The following is a 15,429-nucleotide window of genomic DNA, read 5'->3' as shown; positions in this document are numbered from 1 at the left end:
AGCGATTTGAAGCACCACTCCAGCTTGAACTACGACAGGTCTTGGACTGCGACACTTCCGGTATTTTTACGGCAGCCTGGTCTCCTTCCACAAACAGAGATGTCAGATGACATGTACACTCAACAACATGATAAGGCAAACAAACAACGACGACATAAACTCTGGCAGGCACACATAAGTACGTGCGGCAAACATTGCTTCGACGCGACAAAATAAATCTTGAAGAGTGTACGCGAAATGGGTGAGCAGAATTGCGTTGATTGGTAAACTGACTAGCCCAATAACAGCAACTGAAATTAATATAAACTCTGCAGACAGAAGTGGCTCGTTTGACAATTGTCTGGAGTTGGTTTTGCATTTATTTTACGAGGAACTGGGGATTTTCAGCACTCTGTGGCCGAAGAAATTAACCTAATAGCCTACTTTTTTTTCGCGCGTTTTGTTCTTCAAGTTAAGCTTGATAGCTACTATGCCTGTTAAAGCTGTTCGCCACTCCCAGCTTTTACTGCTGTCAGGAAGTCACTGATGCCCTATATAGCATATATATCACCCTCAACTGAAGACAACAGCAGTAGTTTATGTTTAAACCGTCAAAAAGCATTTGGAGCAAAAGGCAGATCATGTGGCTTCAGCAGAGATTAAAGGGGCTGCCTGGTTTGCTTTCGAGCAGCTGGGCCCGCCGTGTTTTGGTTGGATTACTGCTCTTCCTCATCTTCTACTGGTACTTGAGCTCAGATGGGCTCCTGAAGTTCCTAAACATGTCTAGGGAGCCTGGGGGAGCTGCGGGGGTGTGTTTGCAGACTGATCTTCACAGGTGGGTGTCACTTGTTGACAGAGGGGAGGGAGTGGTTCTTACCCCACAAAACAAAGAATCAGTTCCAGTTGTGGTCGGTAATGGACATTTTCTGGTGGATGTGGACTCTAACAAACTCTGGGTAGCTTCATCTTCACAGCCTGGGTCTGCACCGGTTCACCAAACAGACTACAGCCCGATAGTGCGGTTGCAGGTGCCGGGAACGCGCTCTGAAGCTCGGGGAATGATGCTGTGGTACAGAAAAGGCTCTGTGCTGTCCTCCCGGTGCTTCCTGACAGCTAATTCTCAGTCTTCTCAAGACTGTGTAGTGTTACGCGAGGAATTTGTTGCGCATCGCAGCCGACACAATGTTTATCTTCAGAGGATTCACGTGTCAAACCCAACAGACCATGTGGTTTCGATTGATGTGGTCATGGAGTCTCTTTCATTCAGGAGCACCGTTGAGAAGATGGAGGAGAAAGAATTCATGCTGTCCTCTGGTAGGGTGCTCACGGAAAAGAAGGACACTGTGTTAGTGGTGGTGGCCACAAAGAGACTGAGCACCAAGATCCAGGTTCCTCCCAAATCTGAATACTCAGAAAACCTGGTGAGTGTGATTCACACTTCAGAGCCCACCGAGAGTGGGAAACTGGACGAGACTCTCAGCATGCTCAGAGAAGGAGTCAAAAGAGAGATGGCGGATGTCCTCCGAGCTAATGTGGAAGAATTAATGCAGGATCATCAGCAAGCATGGGCCGATCTCTTCATATCTGGCAAGTTGACCGAGCACAGTCTACTGACATAATTATTATTAATTGTAAATAATATGAGTATATACATTTCAGGTTCGCTTTTATTTCTATTTAACCTTTACTTATCCAGGTAAATGGTTTGAGAACCACTTCTCATTTACAAACAGTTCTCAATTAATAAATCCTTATGGAGTCATTTTATGACAAATCAATATTTACTTGATCTTTTTCCAAAGTGTTTAACATGCTATGAAAAAAACTCAAAACCTTCTAAATAAAAAAAGTAAACTCAAGTTCATTTTGAAAACTGGAAACCACCACTAGCCAAATACGAGCATTGAGTGTCGTGTAAATTGGCCTTATCTACCAGCCGCTGTGGCAAGCGACCTGGTTTTAGATCTGCCTTTGACAGTAAATGCTGCTGTTTAGATTATATTTTGAGGAATGAGATGCATGTGTGATTTGTTGAGCTTAAAGTTACCATGACATCAAAATTGACAATTCATATTTAGTATAAATGATTTATCCATGCACATAATTATATATATGACAATAGATGAGATCACAGCAATTGGCAAACCACAATCATCCAATCAATTCCAGATTGACCAAATCATGTCCCGCCCTATTTTTTTCTTGTTTGAGAAGCCGTTTTCCCTGAATAATTTCTGGAATAGTTCACTTAAAAATGAAAATTCTCTCATCATTTACTCACCCTCAAGTTGTTTCAAACCTGTATGAATGTCTTTCTTCTGCTGAACACAAAAGAAGATATTTTGAAGAATAACATACTCCATTGACTTCCATTGTATTTGTTTTTCCTACTATGGAAGTCAATGTGGTAATCAACTGTCTGGTTTCTCTCTCTCGCAGTCAAACGTGACTTTAGTGTAAACAAACATGGTGGATGACGGACAAGATGAAATGGCGATAATAGTGTTTGGACTGCTTTTTACAGAAAATTTGCCAAAAAAAAGAAAACCGTCTGGATGAAGTTGCGTTATGCTGCTGTCTTCCGTCAGCTTGCTTTCTGGTTTGGTATCGTTTTGTTCCACGTGACAATCTACAGACAGAGTGCGTGCGCATTCGAGAGACAGCACAAATTATAAAAGATAAATTGGGGAAAATGCTGTTCCGTTAGTAACCATTTGAAGACCATTTGTTAATAAACCAGACATTCATATCTTGTATATTATGTACATTCTTTTGCAGCTCAAAAAGTATTTAATTTATTCAGTTTTTGTGAAGGGATAGTCAGTGAGGATTTGGATTTAATCTGAAATGTGTGTGTAAATGTTTCATTGGTGCCTTTAAGTCAATTTACAAGGCCAGCGACAGTGTAAAAGCAAAGAGAAGTGCGTTCTTTTTTTCATTTGGTTCACTATTTTTTCATTACAAAAAACCCAGAGAGAACAGTTTCTTGATTTCATATTTTTGTTAATTTATTCAGTTACATATATACAAGTTGCTTGGGACAATGCAAATATAAGGCCCAAAAGCAAACCTGCAGTCCAAATGCTGTTACCCATTTTTAACATGTGAAGAAGACCTGAGCATAGACATTATAAAGGCAGAGCAGCAAAAATTTTACGGTTTAATTCTAAAAATGTTGCAAAATAGAAAAAAATATATGCCTAAATACATAAGTAAATGATGACCCATTTAGGGTTTCTATTCATGTGTTCACTTGCTTTAAGAAGCTAAAATGAAATCTTTCATAGTCTTTTTCTTCTTTACAGGTGTGGAAATCAGAAAGATCACAGATGCCCATACTCCATCCAGTCGTACAGTCAACAACACCCTATACTACATTCTGTCCACCTCCACAGCGCCCCTACTAGATCAGAGTCTCACAGCAGAAGAGCATGAACGACTGGAGTCCAGTCTGAATTACGCTGACCACTGCTTCAGCGGCCACGCCACCATGCATGCTGAGAACCTGTGGCCAGAGCGTCTGACAAACGTAGCTCAGATCCTGCAGCTTGTGAATCTCTGGAACTTGACTTTCCAGAAAAGAGGATGTAAGGTACTTGTTGCAGCAGGCACTCATGGTATGATGCAAGGCATGGTCCTTAGTTTTGGAGGTCTGCAGTTCACCGAAAACCACCTTCAGTTCCAGGCAGACCCTGATGTTCTTCACAACAGCTACTCTTTGAGGGGTATCCATTACAATAAAGACCTCATCAACCTGGCCGTATTGCAGGACGTCGAAGGCAAACCCTTCCTGCATGTGTCCGTCAAGCCTCAGGAGAAACCTGTGAAGCTGTACGCCTGCGAGGCCGGCTGCATGAACGAGCCTGTGGAACTGACCTCAGAGCTGCGAGGTCACATGTTTCCTGTGATGGTCACCCAGCCCATCACGCCTCTACTGTACATCTCCACCGATCTCACTCACCTGCAAGACCTGAGGCACACGATGCACGTCAAGGCCATCTTGGCTCACGAGGACCACATGGCCAAACAGTACCCTGGCCTGCCCTTCCTCTTCTGGTTCAGTGTGGCATCTCTCATCACGCTTTTCCACCTCTTCCTCTTCAAACTCATCTACAATGAGTACTGTGGGCCTGGAGCCAAGCCACTCTTCAGGAGTAAGGTATAGACTGCGACATGAAGACAAGCCATTTTTGGGGGTTTGTAACTGTGGTGTGTGTGAATCTCTTCTCCCTTTTTCCTCTTGCTCTCATTTTGTGCAACTCTCAAATTCTGCCTTGCAAGATATTTTTACCTCTGGAAACTAAGTGACAATAATTGGTTTGGGTAACCCATCAAACTTTCAATCTGCTGTAATTGGAGGGTCGGGTGTGCTGGAAATAGTTGCCTGCAATCTTCAGCTTGGGTGTTCTCTCTCTCTCTATGAACTTTTTGATGAGCTGAAAGCACCAGTGCTCTAAAGACACTATTTGATGAGCTTTGTTTTTTCCTCATTCGGTCTGACACAATTGGAACTGATTTGTGTCAAAGAAAGAAAAAAATGAAGATATTTATTTTTTCTAATATACATATGGAATGCTATTCCGCTTTGCAGAATAACCATTTGAAGAACAATTTTTGAATGTAATTTATCTCTTGATTTTCAGCAGACTTTCCCATCTTTTATATGTAGTTTTACAGCTAAAAAAAAATCAGTTTAGAGTATTTAATTATTTTTTTTATTGGATAGCAGGTGAGGTTTTGAATTTTATTTCATCTTAAATTTGTGAGTAAACTTTTCACTGGTGCCTTCAAGTCTTTCTTCTTCCAAGCTGGTTTAAGGGGTTTTCTTTAAAATCAAATTTCTTTTTTTGTCTGTTTACCATCTTAAGTATGGGTCTCATGTTTCATCTAAATGAAAGTGCATTTTAAACATTTCAATATCTAGTTGTTGGTATGTGAAGCTGTTGCTACTTTAGAAAACTTAACCAAATGCATCAATTTTTTTCATTGATCACATCCATCCATTATCCCAGAAAATTGTCAATATTTAGGGCCAACTACTTGATAGCTGTTAACATAAAGTTGGCTAAATCTCAAAAACCTGTCAAGAACACCAGGTCATTTCACACCAAAGTAAAAAAAAAAAAAGAAGAAATTTGTCTAAAAATGACGCCTTATATGAAAATCATAGACTGCATTAAGCCCGCCCATTTTTTCAGTGGTGTTTCGGAAATTTTTCCATTCATTTTTCCCATGCAAAATATTTTTAAAGCCATGAACCAAGGACAATCCCATGACGCATTGTGAATTACATAATCAAATGAAAAACTGGAGAAATAGAAAAAAAAAAATGTTATTTATTTATATATATGACCAAGTGAAAAATTATTTTTTTCACACAAATTCAGCTGTTAATCACAATTATTATTAAAAAAAAAAGAAGAAATGTGCACAAATGTCTTCAACAAAAGCATATACTGTCAATTAACATCCTTGTAACTCACAGTAGGTGTCAGTTATTGTTACAAATATTTTTTTCTTATGGAGAAAAGAATGGAGTTTTTACTTCCAGAACCTGATTGTTGCACTCTACTAAGTGTTTGTTTGTTTGTTTGTTTTTGGAGAATCTAAAAATAATCAATTTACAGTAATGGGAATTACTAAAAAAAAGACTTAATTTTTTGTGATAAATGAAAATTATTGGCAGGAATCTATATAAGGACATATGGTAAGTGTGTGTGACTGACTGACATATATGTCACTGAATATATGTTGGTTCACTGTTTAGAACACAGTGAGATGGGAAAATTTAAAAAGCACTACTTGCTTAATATTAAACATGTATTATTCTTGTAAATGTTTAAGTAGGCAAATTCAGTTTCACATGGTCTGAAGTTCATATGCACTGATATTGAGCCGCATACTCCGTTAGATCTCTGCCAACAGTTATTAATACGTACGTTACAATAGCTCACAGAAAAATCTCTTTTGTTTTGTCCATTTATTATTTGATTGTTATTGTTAATGTTCTGCATTGTTTGCCGTGTGGGTCTCAAAGCATTTTTCAACAAAAGTGATCTTTTTTTTCCCTTTTTTTTTTTGTTTTGTTTTTTTGCAGTGTTGCATTTGTTTGAATTCTGTTGTTTTGATTAAATGAACAATCAAGAGTTAGACAACCCTCTTTCGTTGTGACATTCATTCACATTTATTTTAAAGTTTTACATAATCTGGGGCCATACAGTGAAACTTGTTTAGTAGTTACTCATCACTAATGTAAAATGAGTGCCTCGTCTGAGTTGCCTTAAAATGTGTCTTCTAGTATGTGTAACATACTGAAGATACAGTGTAGTTTTGTTCAGTTGTGTATTAGTTCCTGACAATACATGGGGACAAAATTACTTGATTGGGGTTTGAAAAGTCAACTTGGATGAATCAAATCATTTTTCACAGAGAAAAAAATTTGTTACACATCTGACACTGATGCTGTCAATAATAATGCCTGCATTCTGTTTATTTGTCTGCATTTTATAATTAGCATAGACTCTATCAGCTATCAGGGGCCAATGAGACAATAGATCCATTGGATGGAGAAACTTCAACAGGTGTAAAATACGAGTGTTAAGTGCCATGAAAAAAATCAATAATAATAAAACCTAACATAACACATCACATAACATTGGTACAGTTTATGGTTTTTGAAATCTACAAATGTTTAGAAACTCAAATTGTGTTCACATCACATCAAATGTATTTCCCAACCTTAAACATGCATATTTACACTTTATTTATTTCAACAGGATGATGTTACTGTCTGAAGCCTAATCCAGTGTGCAGAAACATTAAACTCTGGATGTCCTCTCAGGATGTAGCAGTGTATATAAGATATGTTTTTCCATTTTGCTGTGTGAATTTAATAATGATCATTAGCTGATTTTTTATTGAGAATTATATAAGTTGTTATGGTTAAATAATGAAGACTATTTAGAGGTGCTTAGTCATAATGATAAAATATCATGAATTATGAAGGATCCCAACAAGCCTTGTATTCATTCTTTTAGCTTACAAGCACAATAATAAAATCTTAATGGAAAACAAAATCAAATATGCAACTCCTAAGCGTGTTCAAACCTGCTTTGATTTTTTTTGTGAATTCAGCTAAAATATATTCTTTAATCGTGATGAAATGGAAGCAGCAACAGATCCATTCATCCATTATTTACGACCATCCCTATGTGACGTGAAACAGGTTATCGAAAAATAAAATGATTGTTGATTGGATTTTAAGATGTGGACGTTGCACTTATAGGTATTTGAACACAAAAGAAGATATTTCGAAGAATGTCTGAATCAACTGTTTGGTTACCCATATTACCCCAAAATTTCTTTTGTGTTCAGCAGAAGAAAGAGGTTTGGAACGAATTGAGGGTGAGTAAATGATGACAGAATTACAATTTTTGGGTGAACTAACCCTTTAAAAATAATGTGAGATTGCTGTTGATTGTGGAGGGGTGAGATTTAAGTGGACAAAATTATTGGAGAAGTCTGATATACATGGATGAATCATTCACATTAAGCATTTAAAAAATGCTAAATTTGGCAAATTAATCTGTCTGGTTATAGTAGAAATACTGATCCTTGCTAAAATAGCCGGGAAGAGGGAATGTTGCTTGTTTATTTAAAAGATTTTCTCTGAGCATCACTGATTTAATGACAATGAATATGGAAGGGAAAAAGCAAGTCTTTGAACAATAGCTATGTTATATGTGCATTTTGGGAAATCACATAAAAAAACCACTGGATGGAAATGCAAAGAAAAATTTGCCTTAAAAATGAATGCGCTTCATTGAGGCAGATACATTTGACATTTTCTTTACATAAGAAGACATGCACATAAACTATGATGGAAGCACATTTACAGAGGGATGGGATGGGGGGCGGGGACGTTTATTGCAGCAACTTACATTTTTATTACAAATATTTTGCTCTAATTTTCCAGAAGGTAATAATGACTTTGTTCTCTTGAACAGATGGAAATGGTGCATTATTCACAAATGTTTTATGCGATATTCCAATTTTGTGCACAAGATAAATTTGCAACTTTGTATGTAAACAGGTAATGACAGTTTCAGGCAACCACCATTGTGCTCAAATTACATGCAGATAATATTAGTATATCTCTGATTGTTGTGTGCAATCAACATGACTTAAGCCTGTGGATATGTTAAAAAGAAAATAAATGTGGAATTTTCTTAGTTTGTCATTCAGCGGATGCTTTTATCTTAAGTAACTTTATTGTAACTTAAGTAACACCTTTTAGACAGTCTCTAGAGACACAATGGTGCTTATTGGTGATGTTTGAATTCACCATCATTCTGCTAATAATGTTTATGAAAAAATAAACCATGGGCTTGCCCACCAAGTCGCAGGCTGCATAGAGTTTAATTGCACAACAAACCGAGACAATAGGCTGCATCTTCATTTAGTGGATAACAGGGTTTTTTTTTTTTTAACTGCAGGTATGAAAAATTTCATTATTTTATTTGTGCTACGTTGATGTGCCTGAAAAAACGAAAACAATACAATGGACTTAATATACAATGATCCACTTCAAATGTTGACTGCTGTATTTATGTTTGAGACAATGATTATATTGCGTAAGTCTAAGCTAAATTAAATGCATTCATAAAAAAAATGATATGATCATGTTGCAATAAACTGTTTATATTGATTCAGATGTCAAACAAATGGCATTCACTCAACGTGATTTTTATTGCTCTTCAATTTACTTCATTAAAATGTGCTAATGCAACAATTCTTTTGCATTTTGTCTTAAATTCATTTTTATTGTGTTCACTCCCTTAATACATTTACTTAATCCTTGTGTTGGTACTAAGTAAATAATATTTGCTGCATCAGTGTTGTAACTGCACTGAAAAAAAGGAGGATCCATTTAAAAAAAGTGTATTTATTGTATAGTAGTAGCCTATACAGTTCAACATTTTATGTCAGGGCAAATTCCAATCGGAAGTGAGCATCCCTATGCCTACTCATTCCAAAGGGCAGAGCCTTTGAAGTGAGGACTTGTGTGTCATAATTTAGCCGTTTTGAACGCACTTGGTGAATGGAGGAATGAAAGACAATGTAATTTCTTCATTATCGTCTGTAATGTTACTTAACAATGGAGCATGATGTCCTTCAGCCCATTAGCTGTTCTTACAAGAGAAGTTTCTTAATATTGCTGTTAATATAATTATTGCAAATAAGCATACATTTTATAATGAAGTAGCTAAGTATGCTTTATGTGTGTTCCCTTTCAGTCGTGTCAACTGATTGGGATCACGCTTAGGGAGCTTGTCATCTTTGAGTAATGTTAAAATGAGCCAATGCACATTGGCGTGCGAGATCTGCATCTCGCACTCTGCCCCGCAGCACAGATATAAATACGGAAATGGATGCAAGCATCAGTTGTCTTTCGCTTCTAAGCCGATCGGTCTTCATATCGATGTCTGAAGAGTGTTATATTACAACCAGCGAGTGTGTCGGCAACTTCTTCTGGAAGTCTCTCCCGGTGCTGCTGGTTCTACAGCGCGAGTGCAGCGGTAGTTGCGAGATTTCTGAGCTCTCAACTGCTGTTTTAACAGCATCACAATTCTGTGTCTGTGTTATCTGACGGCCGGTTGAGGGCGAAGAAAGTGAGTGCTTCACTGGTACAGGCTGCGCCATCACTGTCAGTGTTGCCGCGATCATTCCCCTGTGTTCTCCGGCATGGGTGAGAGTTTTTCATTTCCTGAAAGAGCAACATGGGTGCGTTTGCGTCTTTTTCAAGGTGTCAATCCACCTGTGCATTTCTGGATGCGGTCGTTCCCTGTCCCCCTCTGATGGTCAAAATTGTTTCATCACGTGTTTGGGCTTACAGCACGCTGAAGCAGCTTTTGTGCCTGGATCATGTTTCCATTGCAGAAATATGACTGTCTCAGTGTTGAGATCGAGACTTTGTCCGCAAAGGTGGAATCCCCATTACCATGCCCCACCCTAGGGTGCCGGGTGGGATTGGTGATCGGAGGATAGTGATAGAATACCCGCCCGTTGTCCATTCCCTGTGGGCTCCTAACAACTCCATCACACCACAGCATGGAGTCCCCCGTTGAGCGTGCTGGTCCCTCTGTAATAGACCGACCAGCCGTTTCATTCGGGGCCCCTCCAGAGGACAGGATGCCTATTGCAGCATCGGAAGGGTGAGCTGGTCTCTGGAGATGATGACTCGGCTGCGTTATCTCCCTCAGGGAGTGTATTGTTGCCAGAGCCAGATCCAGAAATGTCAGTGTGGCGAGCAGGACGAGGCCAAGGGAAGTGAGAGAACGGTGCGAGGGCCTCGCTGTATTAAGACAGTGTGGTGCCCCTGGGCACTATACCTCAAAAGGCCCTAGTTACTAGTTTTAATTATCATTTTCACTTCATTTTTAATTACAGAGCTCTCTAATTGAATTGTTACTAGTAACAATTTTATTTATTTTTATTTTTATACCGTGCATTCTCCGTGTAAATTCGTGCACCGAACCCTGAACCCCGTACCGTTTCGGTTCATTACGAATAAATGTACCGTTCCACCCCTAATATTTACCTTCATTAATGTCCTCTTCCTCACCCGCGTCTTCCTCGCTCCTGTCTCCCCGAAGAAGAATATCCTCATTCGCCTGCCGGTCATCGCCGACGCCCCGGCTAACGTTAGCAGTAAGGGCTGCAGCATCTCCCCCGCTTTCGGCGTTAGCGCCAGCGGTACCATCTGAGATGGTAGTGTTACTGTCTCCACAGTCAGCTCCGGCTTCGTCAGACTCAGCGCTGCTAGTGATCGCAATTCCCGTGATGTTCTCACAAATACTAGTGATGTTCTCACAAAAAAACTTTCAATCCCTGGAACATTTTGAATTGTAGCTAAACGTCTAGCGTCCTTGTCTTCCTTTAACTTTCTTTTTGCAAAACCGCTCAATTGACGTCTGTCCATTTTGGATTTAGATTCATTTTCTGTAGCCGTTAAAAAAATGACAGTGAGAGATACGAGACCGGTGCGTCGCGCAGGTTTCGCTCATTATCAATCACGCCACCGGCCTCGCGCCGTTCTCTCACGCCCCTCGACCTCGTCCTGCTCGCCACAGTCAGCTATGCTGAAAAGGGCCGCCGAGGCTGTCAGGCTCGAATGGAATCCTCCGCCGTGTCCCGCTCAGTCTCGGTTGGATGATTGGTTTCTCTTGGGCGGGACGCGTTGGTTCTCAGCCCGCCGCCCTAGTGCCTTTCTTTCCAAGTGTATGGAGAGCTTACTAGGTCGTGGACCCGGTCACGCCTTCTCATGCACTCCCTGCCGTCAATTGGAGACAGTTAAGTGTTGTGCACCACACTAAGACCCCGCTTCAGGCCGCCTTCGATCCTTCCAAGCCGGGTCCCTGTCTTCCACCTCGCTGCCCAACCCCAGGTACGTCTGTGGTTCCCAGGCTTGTAGCGTCTGGACCAATCACACACACACAAATTATTTGTTATATTTAATGAATAGTCTGGCAAACTCACTCTCCCAGCAAAGGTCTATGTTTCCCCCGAAACTAACATCACAATGAAACTAACACCAGTGGCAGAACTCAGTGTCCTGTTACACTGATAAGATTTTACGACCCCAAAAAAGGAATGTGCAGAGGGCTGTGACTCATCTGAGAAGGGGAAATAAACCCTGCTAATCCTATATATGCTATATATATATAACCACTTGAGGAATGTATAAACATGTATCTAATTTTCCCATCTCATGATTTTCCTTTTATGTTGTTTTTCTCTTGTAAACTCTAATGTGTTAATGTTTCAGACTTTGCATACTATGGTTTACCAAAATTATATGTGTGGCATATTTGGTCTCTATAACTTGGTACTTTGAAGATCGAAATAACTGTGTACATGATATGTCGATAACAACAACATATTATTATTACAAGAATCTTTCATAATTTCTTTATCGGCTACCACCCCTCCAGCGTGCACATGCAAATGTGCACCCTTGAAACAAAGAGCCATAAACCAAATTCTCCCGCCTGGAACTTCCACCTTTATTATTGGCCGAGCCAACCCTGAGAGGTGGGACCTTTCTCAGGGTTTATATTGCATCTCTTGACTCTCTTGACCCTCTGGACCCACTTGACTCTCTGAGCTTTTCTTAGCTCTCTCTTTCTCTTGGTCCTCCCTGAGAAGTCTTGATGTGAAGATGATGCTAAACTAGAAGTTTTCTAAGGACCCCAAGCTTGTGCCAGGCTGGGGCCTTGTCTTTCCATTCACCAAAGATCCTCTGACTTCAACTGGTTCTCTCTCATCTAAACAACATCAGCAAAGATCAACTGGATCCTCAACAAATTGCATTCGGACAGTTTAATTCAAATGGGCAAGACATGCAAGTATCAAACTTAGTCTCATTATTTGATACATTAAGTATCCTTACACCTTTTAAAGGACGTGTTAGAACTAAACTGATGGTTTGTTGATCTGCTGAATTTCAAACAAATGCTATAACTTCTTGCTTTATTGTATTCTTCTTCAGCTCTCTTTCCATTGGTAAACTGTATGCATGTATGTATGTGCATGTTAGAGTAGTTTAAATGTTTAGTCTAGTTAATAAAGTCTTATTCATATCACACGTAAAGTTGTCCGTGCCTCAAGCTCATATCCGGAGTCACTAATCATATATTGCTCTTAGTATTACTTGGTAAGAAAGACATTTCCCATGCCCCGGAAATGTACATTTCTATTAATTAATTAATAACCAATATTGAGGACTCACAGGATGAACTGAGTAACTGGTTGTAATGTTAATGTAGCTACATCAAGTTAACCCGATTAACTGACACAAATATTCATAATCAATTATAACAAGTTATGATTGGTTATTCATATTTCATAGAGCTAATTCGCTACAGGTTCCTGGCCCGGTTCGTGGAAGCCTAAAATGCCTCCCAACCGGTCCAGCTGGCCCCAACTTGTACCATCAGACTCGGCTTGTGATTCATTTTTGCTCGGCTTCAGCCCAAGCAAAGTGATATTCATCACATCTTGGTTTTGACCAATGCTCCTGTCTTGTGTGCACACGTCGCAATCCGACTGGTGAAGGGCGTGATGTAGCCTCTCCCTCCAGCCGATATGAAGGCCGGCTTTTATAAGCCCGTACTTCATTGTACCCTAGAGAGGTGGGTCATGACCATTTTGGTCCTGTGTTAATTGAGACGGGCCCTTTATCGAAAGCCTCCGTTCAATTTGCTACACAGAGATGCATTTCCAAATGCTCCATCCCCAAGATTGGTCTGCAGCGTTCGACCTGAGAGACATGTACTTCAGATCTCTATCCCTCCGCACCACAGGCCATCCTGTGTTCATGCTTTCGAAAGGAATGAAGTATCAGTACAAAGTCCTACCCTTCAAGTGCTCATAGCCAGTTGGTTCCTCAGGTCAACTGGGAAAGAGTAAACTCGTCCACGGGCTGAAGATCTCTTTTCTAGTTTGGAGATGGATTCAGTCCACCGCATCTCTGAAAAAGAGTGTGTGGATGGTTAGTGTGCAAAAGGACCAAGTGATGTGAACCTGGACAGAGCATGTACAGCGAGTGTTTCTTTCAGACCACGCCCCTTTTCTGACATGTTGCGACATGCCCTGGCTTGCAGAGAACGGCATTCAGTTTAGTTTCAGTTTCTAAGTTAAGCGTCTGGTTGTGTTCGTGTGCGTCAGTGACCACAAGTAAGTTACAATTATATTATATAGACAAGTTAATATTAGTTATTTATGGTCGAGCTTACAGTTAGTGACAGCCTTTATCTCTGTTGTATCTGTAGCTTGTATGGCATTCTTATTGTAGTTCACATTTCAGGACATGTTTAGCACTGTTTATTTAAATGACTAGGGAGAGTATTAGCCTCAATTGTGTTATGTTAGTTAACGTCAATGTTTATTTCCTTTTCTTTAGAACCACACCTACACTGTAAAGTATATACTGAATAGTGCCTGTGCATCTGTATTCCGAAAGTGTATATATTAAACCATTCAACATGTATTCCTGCCTTCCGTGTCCTGACTAGACACCCATATTGGTGACTAATTTTTGTAACCAGTAGAGCCCCATTACAATTTATGGTCCTTCGAGCCGGATAGAGTCAACGATATGGCAACCAGTAAAGAAGGAATCAGCCTCCCTGTTTCACCTGTGCGCCCCAAACGCTCAGTGCAACGCCCAAGATATCTGGATGATTTCTTAGTCGAATATACAGACCAACATAGCTTAGCGCAGATGCACAGGCACGAAGAGGAGAGGGAGTTACTCAATCCTGCTAGAAGCATATCTTCAATGCAGAAAGCAAATGAAGCCATTGTTCATCAGGCTTTGGAGACAGCGCGGCAACAGAGTGAAACGGCCAAGAAACAAACAGAGCTTTTGGAGTTTTTCCTGCAGCACCATTCCCCTCAGACCTCAGCTCAGTGGTCAAGGAGGTCATCACGGCATCAGACCCCAGTACGCCAACTCTACCCAGACAGAGGAGGTGAACCACAGCCTTCCCCAGCCGTTGCTCCTCACCGTCACAGAACTGAGGATCAGCCAAGCGTAACTGCAGACCTTACCCATCAGCTAGAACAAATGACACTTCCTCCGCCTCTTAGCCAAGTCATTCAACCCCCTAAGCACACGCTCGATCCACGCTATGACGTTCAGGCTATCAAGCAGGATACTGAACATTATCCACCAGCTCACCTTCAGCCCAGCCATCCCAAAGGGTCACCCCAGGGCCTACAGCAGACTTTTTAAGAAATGCCTCATTATATAACTCAATCACATCCTACCCTATATCAAGTAATTGTAAGTCCAGCACAGTTGCAACTGGCAACCAGCATGAGGAAAGTAGAGAGCCTCAGTTGGGAAATCCACATCTGGTGCCACCTGAGCCTCATCTCTATCTCCCACATGTGGCTCCTCCCAGATCGCTACATGTAAATCCAGCTGTCGATCAGATGATGCCCCTACCTGTGCACCGGTCAATACATCAGCCACCTTATGTACCCCAACCTTTCTACCAGGGGAACCCAGCCATGTTGAGCCATTATCCCTCCACCGGGTATCAGCATGCACCCCCTAATATAGAAGGCCCAACATTTCCTGACTTCACCAAGGAAGATAGAGCTCAATATGTGGAGCTACGCCTTTCCCTTAGCATACTCCTTCATCCTTCTCAGTCCGAGCATTACAAGTATGCCATATTGCTGAAGCATGTCAAGGTGCCACAAGTACATCGCCTTGTGCTAGCTCATGCAGAGTCTAATATGCCCTACTTTGAAGCTCTGAAAGCACTGGATGAACGCTATGGACGTCCATATCAGTTTGTGCTGAAGGAGATAGAGGATATGGAACGCCTACCCATCATCCGAGATGATAGGGCTCTCGATGAGTTCTCCATCAGAGTG

The 15,429-nt window shown here is 40.7% G+C and overlaps 1 protein-coding gene across 1 annotated transcript; it reads left to right on the top strand.

The window, feature by feature from the left end:
• The first annotated feature begins 57 nt into the window (after window positions 1–57).
• kiaa2013 (KIAA2013 ortholog) lies at window positions 58–8,770 on the top strand. The gene is made up of 3 exons (XM_077223814.1): window positions 58–1,566; window positions 3,285–4,138; window positions 6,756–8,770. Exons 1-3 carry the CDS (start codon window positions 579–581, stop codon window positions 6,771–6,773), a joined length of 1,860 nt encoding a protein of 619 aa, XP_077079929.1. The 5' UTR covers window positions 58–578; the 3' UTR covers window positions 6,774–8,770.
• The last annotated feature ends 6,659 nt before the right edge of the window (window positions 8,771–15,429 follow it).

This window comes from Siphateles boraxobius, unplaced genomic scaffold (assembly GCF_051911475.1).
Source record: "Siphateles boraxobius isolate OS27281-9 unplaced genomic scaffold, OSU_SipBor_1 9, whole genome shotgun sequence".
Classification (NCBI taxonomy): domain Eukaryota; kingdom Metazoa; phylum Chordata; class Actinopteri; order Cypriniformes; family Leuciscidae; genus Siphateles; species Siphateles boraxobius.
The sequence above is the reverse complement of the archived record's forward strand: the minus strand, read 5'-3'. Positions and strand labels throughout refer to the sequence as shown.

Excerpts from the sequence above, each read along its gene's own strand:
- kiaa2013 (XM_077223814.1), top strand. The coding sequence starts at position 579 with ATGTTTAAACCGTCAAAAAGCATTTGGAGCAAAAGGCAGATCATGTGG. Across the intron at positions 1,567-3,284 it reads GGCCGATCTCTTCATATCTG|GTGTGGAAATCAGAAAGATC; the intron begins GCAAGTTGACCG and ends TCTTCTTTACAG.